The sequence below is a fragment of the Toxotes jaculatrix genome, chromosome 22 (assembly GCF_017976425.1).
Source record: "Toxotes jaculatrix isolate fToxJac2 chromosome 22, fToxJac2.pri, whole genome shotgun sequence".
Lineage (NCBI taxonomy): Eukaryota > Metazoa > Chordata > Actinopteri > Toxotidae > Toxotes > Toxotes jaculatrix.
The window spans coordinates 10,874,616-10,897,333 of NC_054415.1; the positions used below are offsets into that span (position 1 = coordinate 10,874,616).

Genomic DNA, 22,718 nt, shown 5'->3' on the forward strand with positions numbered 1-22,718 from the left:
ACCACACAGAGGGGGGTATGAGAGGATCAAAGGCCTCGAAGCTATTTTTGGACAGCACCCTTAATGTATTCAGAAATGTTTATTTAGGCTTTATATAACTTACAAAACAATTTGAAGAGTATATTTTTATATGAGGAACGTGGCACTTTATGTCATTTATAGATGGAAAACAAAGTCACTATTTACCAGTGTTTTCTAATGTCATTGTATTCAGATTTCAGAGCTATAAATTATTTGGAATTTATGTCTTTGATCAAAGTTCCTAAATTGTAAATACTTCTTGTGTTTTATGGAAGTAGCCCAGATTGTCCATCTTGATACAATTCTTCACAATTCAAAGTAGCTCATAAAACTTGAGTGATTCCTGGAAAGTCCAGGGAATCTTGTGGCCACCACTGTAAAGTATATGAGTAAATTTGTGGAAGTTACTAGTAGATAGGACATTGGACGTTTCAGCAAACATCTAACTGTGCAGCTTTAGATCCAAGAGATTTCTGTGTTTCCAGTTGTCATATAGCGCTTTGAGTAACAAGGAGCAACTCACTGCTTCCTGAAAGCATAGTTATACCTTAAGATACAGCTAATTGATGGTCATTTGTTCTGTGGCTAAAACAAAGTCTACATCACCTTCAAACATGGACAGTTGTATCTTTTCTTTTTTACCAATAAAATCTGAGCATCCTTTAATGCCTCTTGAGTTTTATGTCACATCTGGCCTTTACTGGTCTAATTAAAATCATTACAAAAAGCTGTTTGTCACACACACACAATACTTTATTAGGTAGTTATGTAAACATATCATCTAACTGAAACATTAAGCACGTACTTTACACCCTGACAAAGTGTTTTCGCTAAAGGTAAATATCAAACCAGAAGGCACAAATACAACATAGCGGAAGCCTATGGAGTAAAACGCTGATATGGGAAACACAAGAACTTCTGGTCTTGACTGGTGTGGTACTAATGTGTTAGGAGGTGAACAGACGACTGTGGCCAGGCCACCTCATTCAGCCCGGCTGACTCGCACAGGCTCTTTCCTGTGCGGCTGAAAAGCATTGCAGCCAGCCAGTCGAGCGCAAGTAACAGCTGTTTTGTTAGCTGTCTGAAATCCTGGGGACCGGAACCACATAAGCTCCCTTTACTATGCCGGCGGATTGAGGGGAGAGTCCAGCCGATTGTTTCAATACATTTTGTCATTAAAAATCAGAGGCAGAGCAAACAGGGTGGAGCAGGGTGTGGGCAGGCCCGTAAAGCGCTGCATTGTTGAGGTGTCAGGACCGTTCAGCTTATCCAGCAACAGGAGGAGCAGGGAGGGATGTCATTCTGCAAACTAATGCTTCTGCTCTGGTTCACTCACTCATTCATTCATGCGCTCACTCTACAGACGCACACTTTCCATATGCTCTCATCCATTGACTACTGATCCAGAATCACCATCGCTGATCAACAGAAGAAGCACGCACACACACACAGCTACAGCTAAATGAGAAGTACAGTATTTACAGAACCTCTAAAGTAAAATTCAAACGGAGCTTGCTCAGAGCACAGAGAAGCAGTCGAAGGTGTAAAACATGAACTCAGTGTTGTGAGTTTAAAGATGGTTAATGATCTATGATGCCTGCCATAAGCCCTCATGCTTTATTTATCTATAGGACTGTGCAGAGGAATAGAAATTTTTAAGATTATAAGTAAATGAGATGATGAAGAATAAGATGAAATTCACTAGACTATGTTGAGCAAAAAGCCCATGGTTGTTATAGCCTTAATACAGGAAACACTGCAAAAGCAAGCAGATACAGTGACAGGGCCATGCTGTACACTGAGCTTTGTTATTAAATTACAAAACATGCATAGTTTGTTATTATTAGTTTTACTATTGCATTTTGCACTTAGATGCGATTTGATTAGAATATTATTATGCCACTTCAGATAAGCAGATATGTTAAGCATTTGAAAGAAGAAGAAAAAAGCCTTTGTCCCTCTGGCAAAGACACCACCATTTAATTAGGTAAGGTGGTGAGGGGGTTGATTACATCATGTTTTGAACATTCTCGGTTTCACAGTTGCTGCAGAAGTCACTATGGGCCTGGAATTAAACCCCAACCCCTGCTGGTAACATCAGTGTCAGTGAAAAGTGAAAAGCCTGGACACTGCGGTGCTCTTTGTCTTTGGATTAAACCACAAAGCATCAGCCTTGCCAGTAGGTACCAGCATGTGCTCGCCTGTCCCCAGACTCTTCGTTTCCCAGACTCAGGTCAAGACGGAACACCAGCCCAGGGAAGCCATTAGGAATTATGGACAAGGGGACAAAAAATTTCCAAATTGGGCCACTCATCGACATCCACTCCAGCAACACCACCACCACCCACCCACCCTCCCACCCTTAACTGTAATACCAACACGGTCAGTTTCAAATACGCTCTTGGCCATTAGCCTTGTAGTGACAGATGGAGAACCATCTCCAAACCTGGTGATATAGGCCATGCTCTATTTTGTACACATACACTCAAAATGATTATAAACACAAAAGGTCAGTTATTTCGAAATGTTCTTTCAAATCAGACTCTGACAATTATACTACTTCTTTTACCTAAAAACAAAACAGAGGAGACACCAAAACAGCTGAATACCTATTACACCTGGTGCTTCTTCACATTTTTTTTTTTGGGGGGGGCGCAGAATTGTGGCCATTGCCTCTTTTCTCCTTTCACTTTCTCACGCTCTCTTTAGTCTGGCTTTTCTGTTTTTGAGCCCCTGATTGTTTGTGACTGAGCATTTTGACTAAGCTAGTCAGTCTGTGTGTTCCGCCTGTTTGACTGGCCAAGTGTTTCGATTGCACCATTTTCACAATAACAGCAGGGGGTGGGGTATCAGATGACCAGATGTAATGTGTTTAACACATAGTTTTATGTAAACACATATAAATTGTACTGTCAGTGATATAAATCACCTCCGCATGCCCCCCCCCCCCCCCCGGGCCTTGGGCTGTGGTCATCTGTACCCTTTGACCCCTCACTGATGACAGGGCTGATAAAAGCTCCTGACATCTTAAAGCCCTTGACACCTTTTTTGTGTCAAGATTATTGTAAGACCCATCTGAGAATTGCAGAGGTAGAAAATTAAGTTATACATACTCTTCTGAGATAAATATCTAATTCAAAAGCATTTTTTGCTTACTGTATATATCGGCAGTGTGGCTGTCGAATTTACTGGACAGGCACAAAACGTACATGTTTGATAGAGGATGAGCGATTCATCAGCAGATGAAGCTTAAATACTAGGTAACATTATGGAGGCTTGCAGCACAAGAGTACATGTTCACACAAGCATGGACATGTACTTTATTCCCTTCTAAACAATTACTTCACATGAAAACCAGCTCGTGGGTTGGGGGATCTCCTTACTCCTGCTTCTCCAAGGCTTTTATGAGTCCTTCCTCACAGGTTTGAGCAGCAGGCTTCCATCTCGCTCCTCCACCAGGAAACCCAGCTCCTTAAGAGCAGAGTAGTCAGCGGGGCCACGCCGTTCCAGGTCGGCGACCAGCTGCTGGTTCTGCTTGTTGTGTTCTAGGAGGTTCCTGATGGCGAAGATGGCCCACTGGCTGATGACTAGAGTCATCCCGTTAAGGAATGCAATGTCAGTTCATATTCTTTAAAAACAAGCAGGGACTTCAAGTTATGTCAGGTATAAAAATGATTTGTAATATCCCAATATCAATGTTTAATGCTGACATGAGTATGTGCGAGCAGTTGTAAAACAAGATGCATTCATATGATTAAGAAAAAAAAAAAAAAAAAAAAAAAAAAAGTCAGCTAAAATATAGACTGGTATTGAGGTCAACAGTGAATCAAGTAACATTTGCCAAATGTTGTCAGTGTCCAACTCAGGATGTCAAACTCATGAGAGCCTATTATTTACCCCAGGTTCGCCGAGTACGCAGACAGCCCAACAAACAAACGAGTTTCACAGACAGGTTGTTCAGTGATTGAGAGTGAGTGAGAGTGTGTGTGCACACACAATCTGGCACAGATTGTACAGTGGGGGCTGCTGAGCGGTTGAAGCTCAGTTAATAACCATATAGTCTATAAGGGCACAAAACTCCACTTACAGTCCAGAGTTAACACTGCATTAAGGTAGATCTGTGCAATCTAATACAAACCAACACAACAGTCCTTCAATAACTCATATCGCCGTGAAGCTTACACTGCTCTGTTTTCGTTGACAATGTGTCAAAGAGATTCAAGTGTACAATAATTTTAGAGGCCATAGTTAGTGGTGGTGTTGTATTTGACCATCATATTGAGGAGTCTTATAATATTCTGCCCCCCCCTTGTGTATGTGGGGGCTAATAAAACATTAGAAACACATTAAAATGCAATCTAATACAAAAGCACCACTGTGGGCTAAATAATTACCATAGAACTGAATAAATCTGCCACAGCATCAAGAAAAACTGAACATTATACAGAAAGACTTGACAAAAAACTGAATTTATTATAGGGTTATTGTATTAGGTTGTATTACGCTGCTCTGGTGTAACTAATAAATTGCTAAATCAGTGCTACCTGATTTAGTTACAACTCAACAGTTCCAGTGTACTGAAAAAACTGGAACGCCTCTGGAAACAAAAGAGTAGCCTGAATGCATCTTGTCACTTCACACTGTTGAACAGCTGCAGGAGAAGATGAACTGAAAGGTGGTGAACAAGGCTGCGTGCAAATTTCAGCACGTTCGCTTTGCCAGCCTGCACACACTGAAGCAGTCAAAGCTTGATGCAACAGTTATTTTTGGTTGCAAACTCACCAGCTTTCCTATGCAAACATCCCAAAATCCAATCCTAAAAGTGCCAGAATAAGAGACACAATGACTGAAACTTGGAATATACGAATGTAAACACAGATGTGTTTGTGTCTCCAGATCAGACAAAGGATACATGGGTTGTTGCTGTCTATATTGCAGTTGTCCAAGATGAGGGGGATGCCTTCCAGTTCTCTCACCTGTGGAAAACAAATACAGCGAGATGTCAAAGAATCCAACAGATCAAATTTTGATTTCTGACAGCGTTTGCTAACATTTTTTTAGAGCCGTTACGACAAATGGACACTGTGGAAAACACTGCTGACACACTAAATAAAAATAAATAAAGCCTTTTTGAAAGAGATTCATTTTTTGTATTTGTATATTCTATTTGCTTTGTGGTTTTATTACCCATTCTGTATTGATTATTCTGAAAAAAAAAATGTTGGGAAATACAAAGAAATTATACCTATGAAAAAGTAAACCTGAAAAAACTAAAATTCTGACAGCCTTTCATGACATTTTCAAAGCAGTAGGTGAGAGGAGTATTAATAGGACCAATAAACTTTGCTTTTCAACACACAAGTCTGATGTCAATGTTTTCTGTGGTCTGAAAAAACAAATATACCACAGGCACATTTTGCCATTTTCTCAGTGGAAAAAAAAAAAGTTCTCATCAGTACTATTTAAATCTTACATAGAAACACTTCAGTGTATTATAGGATTTAGCCTGAAATCACTGTTTAAACAAAGTAAAAACAAAGTAAGTAAAATTAATTAAGGAAAGAAATGTATTCAACCTAAATGTCCCTGTCCTTAGCAGAGCCTCACATCCATGCAAAAGCAGCAGTGTGGTTGTGGGTAACTCTGCGACCATCACAACAGGGTGATCTGCTCTGTATCATTTGTCTGATTCTATAGGCTTAATTGTTGTCTTTAGCTTGCTGCTGCCTTCCTCTTGTCGTTGTGGTTACCCTTCAAATGTACTGGTATGAGCTCCAGAACACTGCCGAGTGCTGAATTTCAGAAAATGGAAATGTCATTTCAACTGTCAAAGAAACAAAGTCGCTGACTAGCACAAGTGCCCAGGTCTGCATTTTCCACTTTGAGAATGATCGTCTGAAGTTGCTTACATTATGTCCAAACCCATAAAGAGATGAATAACAAGCAACTGGACCCTGACTTCAGCCTGGTATATGCAGTTCAGTGCTTTGCATGCACATCTTAAATTACAATCTCTCCCAAAGGTGAACAGAATGACATTTGGTTTACTGGAAGAGATCTCAGTGAAAACAGATATGGGGTGATTTCTGACCACTGACAGACCACAGATCAGCATCCATAAATATTATAGCGAGGCCAGCTGAGGGTGGCCATCCCACAAGCATTCCACAAATCTGTTTCTGTTAAGTAGGACTGAGTCTATAATGTGCCATAGATAAAGGCCAACTCCTCCCCATCCACTTTGTTATCGGTTTTTTATGTTAATAGTGAGATGTAGACAGATGGCGATGGAGACAAACTGATAAAATCACCAGGGAGGGAGTGTTTCACATTTCAGTGCAAAACGAGCTGCTGTGTTGAAAGAACTCGTAAGCTTGCAGTCACAGGGGCACACGGCCTCATGCTCCATTAGATACCACACTAATTTGCACTCCTCAGTTATTCTCAGTCCTCAGGAGATCTTGTGCTGTGATACAACAACCCATTACTACAACCTGCACTCTTAAGATGCTAATGTAGCGTAGAGATAGGCCTGTCAAAGACCAGTGGGCCCCCCCCCAGACCTCACGCTCTCTTCTTGACCTTTAGCCTCACTGTGTTAGACTGATCAAGGTTGCTTACTAAATCTTGAGAGGCCTCAGATGCCATTAGAAGGGGGACCCAGTGGATTAGAAAAGAAAAAAAAAAATCTGACAAAAAAAAAAAGAATATCACAATTTAAAAATTGTCTTAAAGCACAACAAAAGTCCTGTGTAAAACATTGTCATTACTTTGGACTATATGGGTTCCGTCCACTTTAAGAATATTGATTGACAAGCATCCATTCACTCTTTCGTTTTCACAACTATTATTAACACCACCAAGGTTGGTAATTAAACACTTAATCAGTTTTTTCCATCCTTCCATCCATTCATCCATTGCAAACCTTCTCCTGGTTGTTAGTATTTCTGTGACAGAGGTTTCCTATCAGCCGGATGAGGTGGGCCTTGAAGCTGATGACAGGAGAATGGGAGGAAGAGTCTCCGTCTCCACTGAAGGAGGAGAAGTTCTGAGCAGCACTGAAAATATTCTTACTGGCCTTCCCTATGGCATGCACCTGCTCCAGGAGCTCTGCAGGGAAAATGTAAAGAAAAGCAGAAAAGAAACAAAGCAGAATGATGTAGAAAACAAGAAAAAAAAAAAACAATCGATGTTCCTCAAGCTTAAGTTTAAAACATTAGCGCTATTAGGTCAGACTATGATAGAATCTGTTTTCTAGATAAATTTACTCCAGACATGTTAAGTGATTTGTGTCAAACGTCTCTGTATTTGAACTCTTTTTTTGCCTGAATTTTATTTGTTTTCTCTGTGTGATTTGATGGGAATCTGGATCTTTCACAGCACAGCATTTCAAAGAGTGCCTCTAGTGTGCTGTTGACAGATGTACCCTAAGATGGCCAAATCTGACTCACAGACTCCAGTCGTGGACCCGGTCAGAGAAGCTGTGTGAATGTGTGCTTTCATTTACCAACAGTGGTCACTAGAAGGTCAGGGTGGTCCTGCAGGAACATGAACTGCCTGTGGTCTGAGGTCATCTCGCACAGAACGTCCAGCAGACTAATCACTGTCAGCGCCTCCTGCAGGACCTACAGGGGATTGCAACCAACAGGTGTCAGTCACACGAAGAAAGGATGTGCGAGATTATGCTATGGGGAAGAACTCGCTCTTTGGCAGTGCTAGGCTCAGTTCATTCCCTATTTTAAAACATGAGAATTTGGACTTCACATAGTTTAAAACTTAAAGTCCTGAGATCTGGTTTATCTATCTGTACCTCATCATTGGAAGCAGAACCAGTGGCAAGTGCCAGCACAGCCCCACAACCTGTTTGGAAGCAGTTCGCCAGGAAACGAGCCACACTGGGTGGGATGCCACACTCCTCTGAGTCTTCCTCTCTAAGTTGGGCAAAGAGCAGCTCTAACAGAGTAACTCTGGAAAAAAACAACAACAAAACAAAACAAAAAAACTGTAAGGCACATCTAGAGTACCTTTCAGTATCAAACATCAGATTTATGTATCTGGACCAGGGAGCAGTCTGTGATAGGTAGAGACATTTTATTCATCTTTGTGCATCTGTCTGTCACTAAGTCAAGTACCTTTCATGGTGAGACATCCCTGAGTACATGCTCTCCACCAGAGCTGAAGACTTGAGGAAATGCTGGGTTGCAATGAGAACCCTGTAAAATCATAAACACATTAAAAACTTCACTAATACGTAGTAGAAATTAGTCAATAATCCTTTGAAATGGGACAAATAATCTGTAAACTCTTTACACATGTAAGTTATTAACAACTAATTATGCACATCATCATAGACAGAGACACAGATAAACACACACTTACGTCCAGTCCAGATCAGGTTGAATCCTACACAGATCCATTACCCTGAGTGCCAGCTGGATGTTCTGTGGCTCAGACAGTTGCTCCACTTTGGCTTCATCCAGACATGTGTGGAGTACCATAGAGGAGTAGTTCACCGTCTTCTCATCCTCAGCACTGAGCAGCTGCCTGTTTACACATTTGAGTTATAAGTGCAAGAATCAGCAAAAAAAATAAAATAAAGACATTTTAAATTATACTGATTTTACAATCAGTATTTCTGACATAGCGGTGTAAAATAGTGTTGTTTAGTGATATACAAACATAACTGCTACTGCAGAAGTGTCCAAACTGTTCCACAAAGGGCCATGTGGCTGCAGGTTTTTGTTCCAACCAAGCAGCAGCACACCAGACTTGACTCATTTAATCAACTGATCTCAGTCTTCAGACAGTTGATTGGTCAAACTGTGTGCTCTTCATTGGGTGTGTTGTGCACAACTTACAGGAGAAGATTAGGGAAGCTCAGTTGCCAAATGTCATCTTTACACATTTGGTTTCCCACAGCCAGGTTACCAAGGAACTGGATCCCACAACGGAGAGCTGAACAACATGGTATAATTTTAATAAATAGGTTAATATAAAAAAAAAAAAAGTTCATATGGTAATGGTTCTAATTTTATTCACAATCAATAACCCAAGTTAGGACTTACGTTCAAATTTGCCATCTCTGTTCTCCAAATTTGTGGTCTGAAGGAAGCTCAGAAGTTTAAGGGATACGTCAATGAAACCAAGCTCCCTAGGCGAAAAAGAGAGTTAGAATATTCTGTGCTTACTGTGTGTTTAGTTGCTTTTTGGCATGACAACGTAAACACATAATGCACATATAATGTAATCTAACACAGCAGCATTGACATAAGGCTGACACTGAATTCTTGTTGAGACTGTATCAACAACTTGTTGATTTTGAGACGATACCACACGAACTAAATGGTCAAATAAAAATCATATGACAATTATTTAACTAAGAATCCCTGAAGCTGAAGACCACAATGACATTTTCTTATTCTCTCCCACTGTCTCAGCAACACTGCATTGTATCTGGAATTACCTGAGCAGACTCTGATTGCGTGTGCTCTGGACACATGAGTTCCTCTGGGCCCTGAAACACTCAGCAATCAACTGCAGCAGCAGGGCGACAGTCTGCGGGTCCTCACAGTCTCCGCTGGCATCCTGCAGCTCATCACTGAGCCCGGTCAAGACCTTCAAAAGACGGGAGAAGGCCTGCTCCTGCACAGCATCCCTGAGAACAAAAAGTTGACCGACAAAGAAAAGGAGGCGATTTAATCAAAGCTGAAGAGAGCTTTTCACAGCAGACGCAGGTGTAGCTAGTAACACTGTTAATTGCTGCCTTGAGCTTTGATTGCTGGGTCGGTGGCATCACTGATGATATTAGTTCCACCTGTGCTTTTGCTGCTATGACAATTCAAAATGTCTGCTGTGAACCATGTCAATGTAAATATCCATCGTCATTGTCAGTGTGCAGCAGGAGATCCTTATGGCTTTTGTGTTTTAAAACGGCAGTCATACTGCTGAGTAAACTTCCAGCCCTTAATTTTATTAAAACAATGGTTAAATTAAATTGGCCAGAATAATAGGTTGCAAAGGGGTAAGCCCACTAGACGTGGTACTTGACAGTGCGTAGTTGACGGTTGGACTTCAGGCTAGCTTAGCCGGTGAGCTAACACCCTCGTTTTCCGTTTAAAAAGGCAGTAAGTTAATTAATCCGCACCTGTATTCCCTGTCCCGTAACGCAGCCGTAAATGTCTTCAAAACCTGCAAGTGTTCAGAGCAGTGTTTTTCATTCAGAATGCCAGCGATAGACGCTGAGATGTCCAAGTTGCTGTTGCTGAGCGCTGCCATCTTTTTTGCTTGTCTAGTGCGTGTGGGCGGGACTTCCGGATAAACCTCTAACACGCTATTGGTTCGATCCAGGACGAAGGCGGAGTCAGAGCATGTGCTGCTGTTTTCACACAGATTCTTAATACTGTCAGGGACCAAGAGTGGAACATGAAATGGGTCAGCTCTATTGATAGAGACACTAACTCAAAGTGAGAAATGATATTATGCTGTTCCTTATTTCAATACTGCACTTTGTTTTGTCAAAAATTAATTGGCGGGCTCCCACTAACCACCTAATTATCATACTTTATATGCATGATATCTCTGCACTAATAGTCTGTAATACCTCTATAATTTGATCAAACACAAACCATTTAGGAATGTGGAGCATGAAAGCACACAACTGAAACATTAAATTCTCTAAAATGGATTTGGGACCCTTTCAAAGATAAGGCCTCAAGATCTCAAACACTTCCTAAGTAAATGCTATTAATTCATGAATTAATACAACCAATACACCAATTTACATATACTGTAGTTCTGTTTCAGTGTGACTGTAACTTCAGCTTTATTGTCTCCAAAGGGCATTTTGTCTTGCAGCCAAATGAAACATGAAACACACACAGACTTGAACATAGGATGCATAAATCATATTGTTAAAACATTAATCATCATCATCCAACGCAATCATAAGTGGTTAAAATATAATCATCATTGCTCATGCTATATTTAGACATGCCGCACAATATTACACCCAATGAGACATAAGTTTTGTTCAGGCTCTAAGGTTCAGCTGCACCTGCATCTTAAATCAGTTTACCTAAAGCAATGTTTAAAAGGTGTGATGACCATTTCGAGCCAAGACCGTAGGTCCAAACAAGTTGTGGGACAATTGTTGCAGCTGCAACAACAAAGCCACAGGACAAGCTTTTGGGATTTCCATGTAGGATGGTGAAGTTTAGATTACGGGATTTTCCTCTATAAGGTTGTCCCCAGTGTTTTTACTGGCAAGGCACAGCACAGCGGTGGTCAAAGGCAGATCGATGTGGAAGAGAGTAGATTATGGATGGTAAGAGGTATCCACCTCAAGCAATTTGTCAGCTTTAAGATGAGGTATCCCGAGAACCAAACATTCCCAGTATAGGGTTCCCATTATTCATTCTTTGAGCGGAATAACTGGAAATATCCTCACAAACTGGAAGTGGTATGGTATCATGGGGAATCTGAAGAGTTGAGTTACAGGAAAAACAGGACATCCTATCAGATTTGAGTTATTCTGGAAACCTCAGTTATGCTAACTAGAAGACGGCTGGTTTAGTCTGCAGTGGTAGCTCTCTACCAAAACATGGACACAAATAACTGCGCAGAGTCTTTATTATTCACAGATGGTCGTGCAGTCCGGTGGTACAAAACACAGTCGATGTCGAAAGCAAGTCCATAGATGAATCATTTTATTATCAAATGAAGGATGTTGAATCTGGTCTGTCACAACCGATGAAATGGAGCAAACATCAAACATTTCAGCAAGTTAACCAACAGTCTATCATAGTGGCACTCATGACAACAAAGTCTGAATTCAAATTAAACACAGAGGACAGTGGTTTTAAGGAGATGACAGGTGACTATTACCCCGTTAGTCTATGATTTTCTCTGATTCCGATCTTGTAAAAGGCATGTAACATTCAACACATCTGGGTCAGAAGTATCGAGTGAGAGATTTTAGTGTTTTGTTGCTTGAAAAATGACTTCTTAGCCATGCTAACAGAGTGGCTCTGTGGATGCAATGTTGGTTTTTAGGTCAGTCCATTACTTTCAGCCAGACTGAAATATCTCCACAACTGGATTGATTGTACCCCAGGGAATGAATCTTCTCTGGCAATCCCTTGACTTTTCCTCTAGCACCACCAGCAGGTTGACATGTTTTGTTTTTTTTGATAATGTGTTCTGTATGAACTGTGTTGAAATGACAAAGACTTGTTGAAATGACCTGGATGGGTTGCAAACTGCCACTGTAGCCGAATTTAGAGCACCAGCACTTGAAATCTTGCAAGAAAAATAATTAACCTTTGAGGCTCTTTTTTAATGCTCAGCAAAATAAATGTGGCATCTCCAAATATTCAAAACTAAATTTAAATATTTGCCAAGTTATGTGTTATATTGTTAATGCAGTATTTTCATCCCCTTCTTAGCTCATATCAGAACCAGAACTCAGAGATGAAGACGTGGATGATGACCACATTGCGATGAGAAATGACCCCTGACTTTACATAGTTCATAGTCACCTCCACCTTAAGATCCCTGGGGCCAATGATTGGTTTCACCTGCTGAACAACACCTGAGGGAGGACACAGATTGGGATGAGTGACTCAAATTCATTTTTGGCACAGATATGCACAAGGTAAATGCAATGTCAGTGTATGCTATATAAGAAGGGATTTAATAAAGGATTAGCTGCCTGGTTCCAAGTGATACTCTCTCCTCTTACCCATAATCATGCCTTGGTGGGAGCGTTTCACCACATCAAAAGAGGACTGTTCATCTGCAGCCACAATTTCAAAGAAAACATCAGTTGCACCAGGGGGAGGAGCAAGGTTAGCCGCCACAGCTGTCCGCAGGAAAACTATTTCTGTTGAAGAAGTCGGTTCAAAGTTTTTGTTAGTCTGATAGAGGCAAACCACCAAGTGCATTCAGTTCTTCAAATCACATATTTATGCTACAATTAAACAATAGTTCTGTGGGCTGAAATATGTACTTGAGTCTTATGCACTGTGGCAGGTTGGTGGATGGAAAGTTTTATTTCAATGAGGCTGCAAATAATTTTAGAATTTGCTATTACAAGCTATTACAGCAATTGAGTTAAATAATATGATACAGAATACTAGAACAAATTCATACTGGCATAATAGAGACAAAGGCACATGCATAAAATCAAGCATAAATGTTACAGACTTATGAAGTGAAGCTGTTTCTACTTCAGTAGTTTTTACTTCATTCATTCACTTCATCGTACCCTCTGGTCCAGTGAAGTCTCTGAAGGTTGGCAGAGAGAGGACACTGTGGGTGATGAGGTGGACGGGGTCCAGAGAACAGCCGATGTCATTAGGTTGGCAGGCCTTAACACAACGCACACTGAATGAAGCATCTTGTTTGGATCTGAGATGGACAGACAGCCGTGATTTCAAAAAAAGAAGAAAAAGGAGTAAGTATGGAAGGATTCAGAGTGGGGAAAACTGGTTTTATGACATGTGCCAAAGAAAGAGGAATACAGGCCTACAGATAATACATAATCTATAATCTATTCAGCAGTATTGTCAGAGAATCTTTTGACCAAAATTCTACAGTTGAGTTGAGCGAGAAAAAACCTGGCAACACCTGAATAGCCCCATAGACCTCTATGGTTAACCAAGCGACGAGTGCCTTAAAAAGAGGCCAAACCCTGATTCCAAAACCTGGAATCACATTTGTGAGGGTTCCCCGATGTGAAGACAGTAGCGCTTTCAAATGCAACCTCAAAAACTGCAGCAAGAGCAGAGCCATGTAATTAGCAGCAAGCAGGTGAGTCCAAGTTGTTCGCTAGGAGCCAGAGGCCAAAGCCGCAGAGATGATTGTGTGGTATTCCACACCAGTGAAATGCCACCAAGGAAAAACGGGGCTGGTAGAAAACCAGCAGAGGGTGTGTAAGAATGAATGTCATTTGAGTTTGTCCAGTGACATCATCTTCACATTGTAGAAGAAGGAAAAACATCGAAATTTTGACATAATCGGCAGAAATTCATCTCCAAATGACTGAAGTGTCTTTCCAAAGTATAAATTAAAAAAAAAAAAGGGATACTATTATTATCATACATCATTCCACTATTTTTACGTTAGGAGGTTACATAATTCAAAGATTTTGGAGAATTACAGTCGCATATATTTCATATCTTTGCCTTTTCAATCAGCTGCATGTGCACCAAACCCTGAAAACCACCAGCAGGAAAGTGGAACAGTGGAAAATTTGTCTGGTTGCATTTATCCAGCTGACCAACACAGCTACTGGCCTTTTGGTATCATTTACAGCAAATCAACTGATAACCACCCAACACCAACACTAAAAGCACCATCCATCACATGAGCTGTAATGCCGCTCCACCACTAATTGAGACCCCATGCTGGCTGGGCCCCAGGTGCCCATAAATAAGTGCCACGATTATTTTTCTTGCTGTCTGCTAAGGCGAGGCCTGTTTGATCATATGGTGAGGCCGCTTGGAACAGATCATAGGAAAAATTGGTTTCTACATTAAAAACGACCACAGAGGAGGAAGCACGAGAGTAGTGGCATAAACCATTGCCGGTGTGCGTATATGTGCTCAGATATTAAAGAGTGAAAAGCCATTTTTATCTGTCACGTTTTAATTCCAAACACATAGAGAGAACACATAGAGGGGAGCTGCCGCAGAGACATGAGGTAGACTGAGCTGCCATTAATACTTAATGCATATGAACAATATTGACACAGTGTTAGGGGGTCGCCAGCAGCTAATGAGCCCCATCTAGTGGTAAAAGAAATGTCCTAATATTTGTAATACCTACTGCTACATCCTATCCTAGAATAAATAAAAAGGCATCGAGAGTAGTTAAAATAACTGGTTCACTCGTTCCTTTTCTCATCTTTTTTTTTTTTTTAACTACACTTTAAAATACAGAAACGTAAAAAGAATCAATCTTCTCATCTAACTCTCAGCATGGAAGTGATTTTTTTTCCACCACAAATGTTTTTTTTTTTCTTAATAATCCACTTTTCCTTCATATGAACTATCTATCTCTGGCTTTCCATCCAGAGCATAATAGCAGTTAATGAGAGACAATTTTCACACTCTCCGTGACTTCAGAGCACATTAAGGCATATTAAAGAGCGTTTTTTTGGCACTCAACAAGAATCATAGATTTGTCGCTTATTAACTGCAATGAAGGGTGGATGGAAAGCAGGAGCTGTGACCTCAGCATAAAGAAAAGGATGGATGAAAATGAAAACCACATATGAGTGGCGAATACAAAGGGAGAAGCATATTCCCTTAACTTCCACAGAGACTTCTAATATGGCAGTGTTCTGGAGGGTCGTATGGGCTGCTCGTGTGTGACAAACACAGCAATCTTGGCCATGTACAGATGTGCTGTTCCGTAACGAATCAGCCTCATCTCCACGGTCAAAAAGAAGTCCCGGGGCTCAGACAAGGCACGGCGCAGTGAGATCACTCCTCCATGGGCCTGCTGCTGCACGGCAAAGTATGCCTCCTCGTCCCCGGACACTATGTTCAACAGCATCTCGTCTCCCAGAACTGAATTGGACGGCCCCATCCGGAAAATGTCAGCGGGGACGGGAGCGTTGGTGGGGAAGCTGATGTTGTAGAAGGAGATTCTCAGCGGAAGTGAGAAACACGACGCAGGATCCCGCGTGAACTCGCAAGTTACGCGCTCGCAACGGCTGAAAGGGAAAAAATGAAAGGAAGGGCTCATTGGATGGAGGGCAGGAATGGCTGAGGGAGTGACAAATGAAAGCTGGAGAGTGAGATAGGAGTTTGTGACCGAAAGCTGTGGGGTGTGAGTGTAAATGAGAAAGACAACAGGACAGAGCCTTAATACTAGACAACAGGCGAGTAAGATGCATCATGCGAAGCTCAGGGGAAGAATCAACCCTTTCATTTTGACAGCTTGACATAACCAAGCAGCCATCAGCTCTTACCCATGTGTTGTCTGCCGGAAGTTTTGAGGACATTCAAAGGACATGCAGCGAAATCCTCCCTGGACGTTAAAGCAGTTCTCAGAGACAGAACAGGTATGGGTCCCTGCTGCACATTCATCAATGTCTGAAAAACATAGGAGGAAAAAAGGTTAGACATGCTAGTAATTTCCAATTTAGATTTCACATGTACGCTCTGACACAGGACTATATCTATAATTTTCCATCCATCTGTACCTTCATTGCATATCTTGTATATATCATATTATTGCCTGCCCTTTTGCAAAACATACCTTAAGTACTTAAATTTATATTCTGCCCTAAACAGGTGTATTTTTACACTTGAAAAATGTCTGAAATCTGTGGAGGTTTAAGGTTTGCCTGCTGACCTTGACACATGCGTCCATTGGGCGCGAGCGTGTAGCCAGTGGGTGGGCAGGTACAGTAGAAACTCCCTGGGGCGTTGGAGCAGCGGTAGGAACAAACATGACCTCCAGCAGGCAGAGCACACTCATCGATATCTGAGAGGAGCAGAGGAGAATGGCATCATATCTATATGAGATCCCTGAGTTACCCTGTAAAATACACTGTGCATATTAAAGCGTCCAAGCTCTAGCCTTTATCTGAAGAAAAAGACAGACAGTACCTTCGCACGTTATCCCATCGATGTCACTCAGCTGGTAACCACGGCGACAATAGCACTGGTAGGAGCCATAGACATTGGCACACTCCTGGCTACAAGGGTTGGCCTCACACTCATTCACATCTGTCAGTGTACAGGGAAAGGTACAACATGTTTCTACAAACAGGGTTTTCTTTTTACGGCATGAAAACTACTCTTCATCCAGTTGCTGACTTCTCTATCCTGAGTAAGAAACTCAGTGTTTAACAGGAGCTCAGGAATAATTCAAGTCTTAATGAATGAATGAAACGCAAAGTGAGTTTACCATCACAGTTTCTGCCATCGTGGGACAGTTTGAAGCCAGTGGTGCAGCTGCACAGGTAGGACCCCTCTGTGTTCTCACACTTGTGGGCACAGAGTCGTCCTGGGTAATGCCTGCATTCATTAATATCTTAAAAACACAGAGGACGGGTTTTGAAATTAGAGATTTGCAACACTATTCTGATCTAAAAATGCAAACTCAGATTAAAACTGAGACAATCATAAAAATTTTATATTCCATACTTTCTGTATGTGCCATTTCATTCCCCTCAACTCACTTTAAATTTTCTCACTTCAAAATGTTTTTTTAATGGTTGATATATAGGATACATTAGTATAATTAAAACAAAAAGACAGTGATAAATACTGTACCTTCACACAGTTTGGTGATGCTGTTGAAGATGAAGCCCATTCTGCACTCACAGCGGTATGATCCCACAAGGTTCACACAGCCATGGCCGCCACAGACGTTGCCTGTACGACACTCATCTACATCTATAAGAGGACAGAAGCGAGGTGGAAGAAAGACAGATGAAGGGGAACAACATCTCATTATTTTAAAAAAGGAAAATCAAGGTGAGATATAATTATATCTTTCAGCACTGGAGACTTTACAAATGGCAAATAAATTTTGACAGTATCTACCTTCACAGCGTGATCCGTCCTCAGTCAGATGATAGCCTCGCCCGCAAGTGACTGTGTTCCTGCGACAGGTGTAGGAGCCCACTGTGTTGATACAAGTGTGGCCAGGAAGGCATGGACTGGTATGGGCCACGCACTCATTTATATCTAATGAGACATAAAAAAAAGACATTCAGCACCTTCACCTTTTACCTATGGAATGTCTTTATTTGACAGTGACACCAAACTCACCGATACAGCTGCCGGCGGCGTCCTGAATGAAACCGTCAGGGCACCTCTCCTTTGGGTGGCAGCGGAATGAGCCAACTGTGTTGGTGCACAAAAAGTCTGCTCCACAGTTATGGGTCCCCAAAGCACACTCATCAATGTCTGGAACATGCAAGATGATCACAGAATAAATATAGTTTGCATAAATCTTGTTTGAACAGATATTGTAAACTATAAAGGACGTCCTGTATGTTTTTACAACTTGATATAAAGCAGTATCCTGTAATTATATCAAACTATGACTGCAGAATTAAAAGAGATGTTAGGCACTCTCAAGCCACCAATGTTGTGATTTGGATTTTGTGTTTACAATTTCTGCAGTGCTCCTGACTTGTTACCTTGGCAGTTGTTGTTGTCTCTGAGCTCATACCCTGTACCACAGCCGGTTTCCCTCTGGCAGCGAAACGAGCCCTCTGTGTTAATGCAAATTTGGCCGAGGACGCAGTTGTGACTACCCAGCAGACACTCGTTCACATCTGTGGAGAGAGAGGTCCACTGGAAAATCAGAAAGTCTGCCAATAATGTCAACATGCTAAGATGCTCACAATGACAGTGTTAACATGCCCACTGTACTTGTACATTAAGGCATCAATAATTAGAATCCAGTAACATACATTATTCTAAGATGGGTCATTGTGCATAATGAGTACTTTTACTTTTGGTTCTTTCAACTGTCAGACCAACACTGTCATCCTTAGAGCCATGGCCCTAAACACTGTAGCTGAAGTAGCTGATGACATTTAAGATTTGTGGTAAAGTCAAGCTGCCATTTACTCTACTTACCCACACATTTGACTCCATCTTTTTCCAGCTGATAACCATCGTAACAGGCACATGTGCCATTACCTACACACAGCTGGGAGCAAGTGGAGTCTGAAAACAGCACAGAGACAACACGGAGAGGAAGAAGACATCACAGTGTACAGTCTGTGTCCCAGATCACAGGAATCATGTCAAGAGGCTGATGGAAAAAAAAGCCACCAAGAGGCTGGTGCTTAAGCCTCTTAGGGCTCTTAATATAACAAAGGAGATCACATTAAGATATGAGGGTGCCAAACCTTTACAGGAGCCCAGTCCCTCTGGAGTGGCAGTAGTGCTGGTCTTAGGCTTTTCTGTTGCTGGAACTATAGAAAAAAACAATCACTTTACAATCATGTAGGATTTTTCGTTCTTTCTTTTTCTTTCTTTGTTTTTTTTTACAGTGAACACAATCAAATTCCCAGCATAACTAAAGGGGACAGGGGTCAAACACCTTGTCAGGCAGTAAAAGCCCACAAGTCTCTGAATGTTCTTATCACTCTGGCCTTTGCTCTAGCAACACATGGATTTGCTTTTCTCCACAAATTTTTGTGTTTTTTGCAGATCTGTGCTTCCCACATGTTTGTGCTTTTCACCTGAAGCCAGCTCGGCGACAAAAGCTCCAACCCACGACAAGTCACCATTTGGCAGGGTGTCTACAGCTTGGCCTACTGAACTCTCCTGTGACCTAGTCTGTCTGTCTGGCTTGGCTTGTGGGAAGCAGTCTGCTCCACAGCTGCCACACCAAGGCCATTTATCCAGCCCTCAGTGCTACTCTCTGCACCTAAATATGCTGCCTGTTTTCATGTGATACACCCACTTCTTTAACCCTTTCACCCTAAACACTTGTGAAATGCATTCAGCCTCTGAAAGGTAATAAAATCATATTGTGCTAAAAGTCATTTGGCACCTAATGTGTGCAAATGGCCACGTTTATTGATTGGTTTACAAATGCCTCCATTGACTCGAGTGTCACAAACACGATAAGACAGAGTGGAGAAACAAAAGACTGAAAACAGAAGGATTATTTTTTTTTACCCTCAGCATTTGGTTTGACTTCCTCTGTTGTGTTTTTGCCACAGCAGGTTTTAGCTGTGTATGCACACTGTCTCCCCAGCAACAGGCCCTGAAGCTCATAGCTCGAATCCCGGCTTGCTGCCATCAGGCCGAGCACACAGCAGTCACAACACATCTGAACGGAGAAACAGTAAAAAGAAAAAAGCGTGAAAAGAAGAAGAAATTGCATCTCATACTTCATACAATCACAGGAAACATACTTTGTAAGGATTTATGAAGATTTAAGTGTAATCTATGTTGATATTGACATCAGGAAAGAGAACCACCTTCGAGATTTGAGTTTCCCAGGGGTCTCCTTGGAAGAAGGGCCTCTCGCAGGCCCCTTGACTGTGGGCCAATTTGATGCCATTGTCGCAGAGCTTGTCTAGTACCACTGCTGCACAGCACTGCTCCTGAGCAATCCTGCAAATAAACAGCAGAAATTCTAGTGCAACAGCGCTCTTCACTCTACAAGGAGAGAGTTGGATAAGAAGAATGTAAAGAAAGGCTTATTCACATTAGATACAGTTGGTCAGCTGACTCCCACTGGATTTGTGTTGTAATACTTTGCATACTTGCAACAATATTTAACCTGCCTTGGTTAAATATACATAACTAAAGTATCTAATAAAACAGCTGCTTTGTAATGTTTATATTAGAAAGAAAACTATGTTTTCTTTCCAGTACCTCTCTCCCTTCCTGTCTTTCCTTGGCAAATGTTCCCTCCTCTGACCTCCATGTGTTGACCAGGTGTTCCTCTATTTCATCAATCACCACCTCCGTGTTCTTAAAGTCAAACAGGGCCCTTTAGTGTTAAAAGTGCCCCAGGGGGCCACTTAAAGCCTGTACTTACTATGTAGTTATTATGTGGCAATCCTCCCCTGCAGCGGGATGGATGGTTGAGGGGCTGGAGAGATGATTTGGGACTTGCAGCCCCGAGGGTATTTCCCGCTTTTAAAGATACATCCCAAACGCTGGCCCACAGGATGCACACATTTACCAGTGCAAAATTCCACACTTTCATTTGAAGATTTTTCTCTGCCCACTATGATACAACTGAACCCTAAGTAATGTTTTCAATGTTAGATAAGGGTTGCAAAACTATTTCATACTGATTAATTATGTCAGTGAATTAACACAATACAATAATCCTCATATATTCCCTCCCTAGACTGACCCTTCCTTAGCTCCTGGGTCCATGGGCAGATTATTGAACAGGCCTACCAGGAACAGGCCCAAGGGCCCAAGGGGCCAGGCCCTCTGCTTTAAGCAACTGTTAACAGTTAACTGTTAACTGTTCTTGTTGGGAAAACAGTCAAACTTACTAAACTACAATGACTCTTAAAATGACTACAAAGAGACTCAAAACAACTTCAAAGAGACACTCAACAACCAAAAAATTCATCTTTTTGAATCTGTGCTCATATGCCTCTTCTTGCTCGTATGCCTGTGTGCCCAGGGGGCCCATTGTCTCATGATCTATCCATTCCTGGGCCCCGTGTTGAGACCTTCCAGAAAACCCAGGTCGTTGGAGAAACCAGGTGTTACTTACCTGCAGGTGTGGGAGGACGAGATGAGGGGAAGGATTGTACAGTCATGTCCTCCCAGGGCCCGATCCCTCCCATCCTGACAGCACTCTTGTACAGTAGGAGGCTGAATCTCTGCAGCGTTGGGATGAAGGCATGGGGATTAGAAATCGACAGCTGAAACATACATGCAGCACAGTGGATGGAAAAAAATGGCAGGGTTGCCCGAGTGCCAGCGACTGACTCAGATTTAATTAAAAGGGGCTCACACTCTCAGACAGACGGACAGTTTCTGGGAAATAGGCTCCATTTGAATTTCTGGGTTAAATTTTAATATATATCCCCAAAATTAAATAAGTAATCAATCGCACTTTAAAGCAGAAACAGTTTTAAATTCGGTCCAAAGTCTGCACCTTAATGCCAAACCAAAGTAATGCTCTTACCTTGTCCGTGCAGAACTCCGTATAAAGATAGCAAAAGTATTATCCACTGCGCCATCGGACTCAGTGTGGCCCGTTTCATGGTCAAAACTCTCCGATGATATAATTTATTGAAGTTATTATAATATAATAGCGGCTGGATCTCGGCAGCGGACGGTGCGTGTCTCCTGTGGAAATGTGCTCCGTCAGGAAACAGAACATCTCAGTCAAAGCAGCAGGAGACGCGACACACATCTCGCCTTGTGAGGGCTGAGAATCGGGGGCGGTGAGGGCGGGGTGGACGGAGCTGGGCTTAACTGTCGGGGCTACTGGCTGAATACAACAAGATATATCGATATAATTACAGGATAAATTCAGTGCGACAATGTGAGAACAGGAAGTGAGTCCAAAGTAGATGTTGCATGGATAGAAGATGAATAAATATGATACATTTGAAGAAAAGTCGGTTAAGTTTTGGGACTCAAATAAAATAAAAATAAGCAAAGTAATTCCAGCCAATATATAAATATAAATATAAATATAAATATAAATATAAATATATATATATATACACACACACACACACTGCTCAAAAAGAATTAATGGAACACATTGTGATCAGAGTATAGCATCAAGTCAGTTAAACTTCTGGGATATTGATCTGGTCAGTTGAGAAGCAGAGTTAATTGTTGTTAATCAGTTTCAGCTGCTTTGGTGTTAATGAAATTAACAACAGGTGCACTAGGGGGGCAACAATGAGACAATCCCCAAAACAGGAATGGGTTTACAGGTGGAGGCCACTGACATTTTTTCCATCCTCATATTTTCTGACTGTTTTTCACTAGTTTTGCATTTGGCCAGGGTCAGTGTCACTACTGAGGCAACGCCTGGACCCTACAGAGGTTGCACAGGCAGTCCAACTCCTCCAGGATGGCACATCAATACGTGTCATTGCCAGAAAGTTTGCTGTGTCTCCCAGCACAGTCTCTCACTCTAGGAGAGCTGGACTGGGCCGTAGAAGGTCCTTAACCCATCAGCATGACCAGTATCTGCTCCTTTGCAAGTAGGAACAG

At 41.7% G+C, this 22,718-nt stretch overlaps 2 protein-coding genes across 2 annotated transcripts; both read right to left on the minus strand.

The window, feature by feature from the left end:
• Positions 1-2,388: 2,388 nt before the first annotated feature.
• atxn10 (ataxin 10) lies at positions 2,389-10,301 on the minus strand. Its single transcript, XM_041029672.1, has 11 exons — positions 10,166-10,301; positions 9,485-9,676; positions 9,087-9,172; positions 8,880-8,976; positions 8,401-8,565; positions 8,154-8,234; positions 7,832-7,988; positions 7,529-7,646; positions 6,947-7,131; positions 4,934-4,997; positions 2,389-3,608 (listed from the first exon to the last, which is right to left on the minus strand). The coding sequence occupies exons 1-11, from the start codon at positions 10,294-10,296 to the stop codon at positions 3,424-3,426; spliced, it is 1,461 nt and encodes a 486-aa protein (XP_040885606.1). The 5' UTR covers positions 10,297-10,301; the 3' UTR covers positions 2,389-3,423.
• Positions 10,302-11,676: 1,375 nt separating this feature from the next.
• Positions 11,677-22,291, minus strand: LOC121176206 (fibulin-1-like). Its single transcript, XM_041030218.1, has 18 exons — positions 22,230-22,291; positions 21,670-21,978; positions 21,253-21,361; positions 19,988-20,123; positions 19,683-19,836; positions 18,905-18,970; positions 18,630-18,719; positions 18,185-18,322; positions 17,811-17,948; positions 17,583-17,726; positions 17,310-17,432; positions 16,942-17,067; positions 16,641-16,760; positions 16,384-16,515; positions 15,998-16,121; positions 13,286-13,428; positions 12,761-12,901; positions 11,677-12,610 (listed from the first exon to the last, which is right to left on the minus strand). The coding sequence occupies exons 2-18, from the start codon at positions 21,746-21,748 to the stop codon at positions 12,471-12,473; spliced, it is 2,103 nt and encodes a 700-aa protein (XP_040886152.1). The 5' UTR covers positions 21,749-21,978; positions 22,230-22,291; the 3' UTR covers positions 11,677-12,470.
• Positions 22,292-22,718: the final 427 nt, after the last annotated feature.

What these genes read in the sequence shown, in the direction of transcription:
- atxn10 (XM_041029672.1), bottom strand. Translation starts at nt 10,296, where the DNA reads ATGGCAGCGCTCAGCAACAGCAACTTGGACATCTCAGCGTCTATCGCT. An exon ending in CAACCTGATCTGGACTGGAC is followed by an intron (nt 8,235 to 8,400) that starts GTAAGTGTGTGT and finishes ATGATTTTACAG; the next exon opens with GGTTCTCATTGCAACCCAGC. An exon ending in ATACTAACAACCAGGAGAAG is followed by an intron (nt 4,998 to 6,946) that starts GTTTGCAATGGA and finishes TGTTTTCCACAG; the next exon opens with GTGAGAGAACTGGAAGGCAT.
- LOC121176206 (XM_041030218.1), bottom strand. Translation starts at nt 21,748, where the DNA reads ATGAAACGGGCCACACTGAGTCCGATGGCGCAGTGGATAATACTTTTG. An exon ending in GGGACTGGGCTCCTGTAAAG is followed by an intron (nt 18,720 to 18,904) that starts GTTTGGCACCCT and finishes TGCTGTTTTCAG; the next exon opens with ACTCCACTTGCTCCCAGCTG. An exon ending in AGACAACAACAACTGCCAAG is followed by an intron (nt 17,949 to 18,184) that starts GTAACAAGTCAG and finishes TGCATGTTCCAG; the next exon opens with ACATTGATGAGTGTGCTTTG.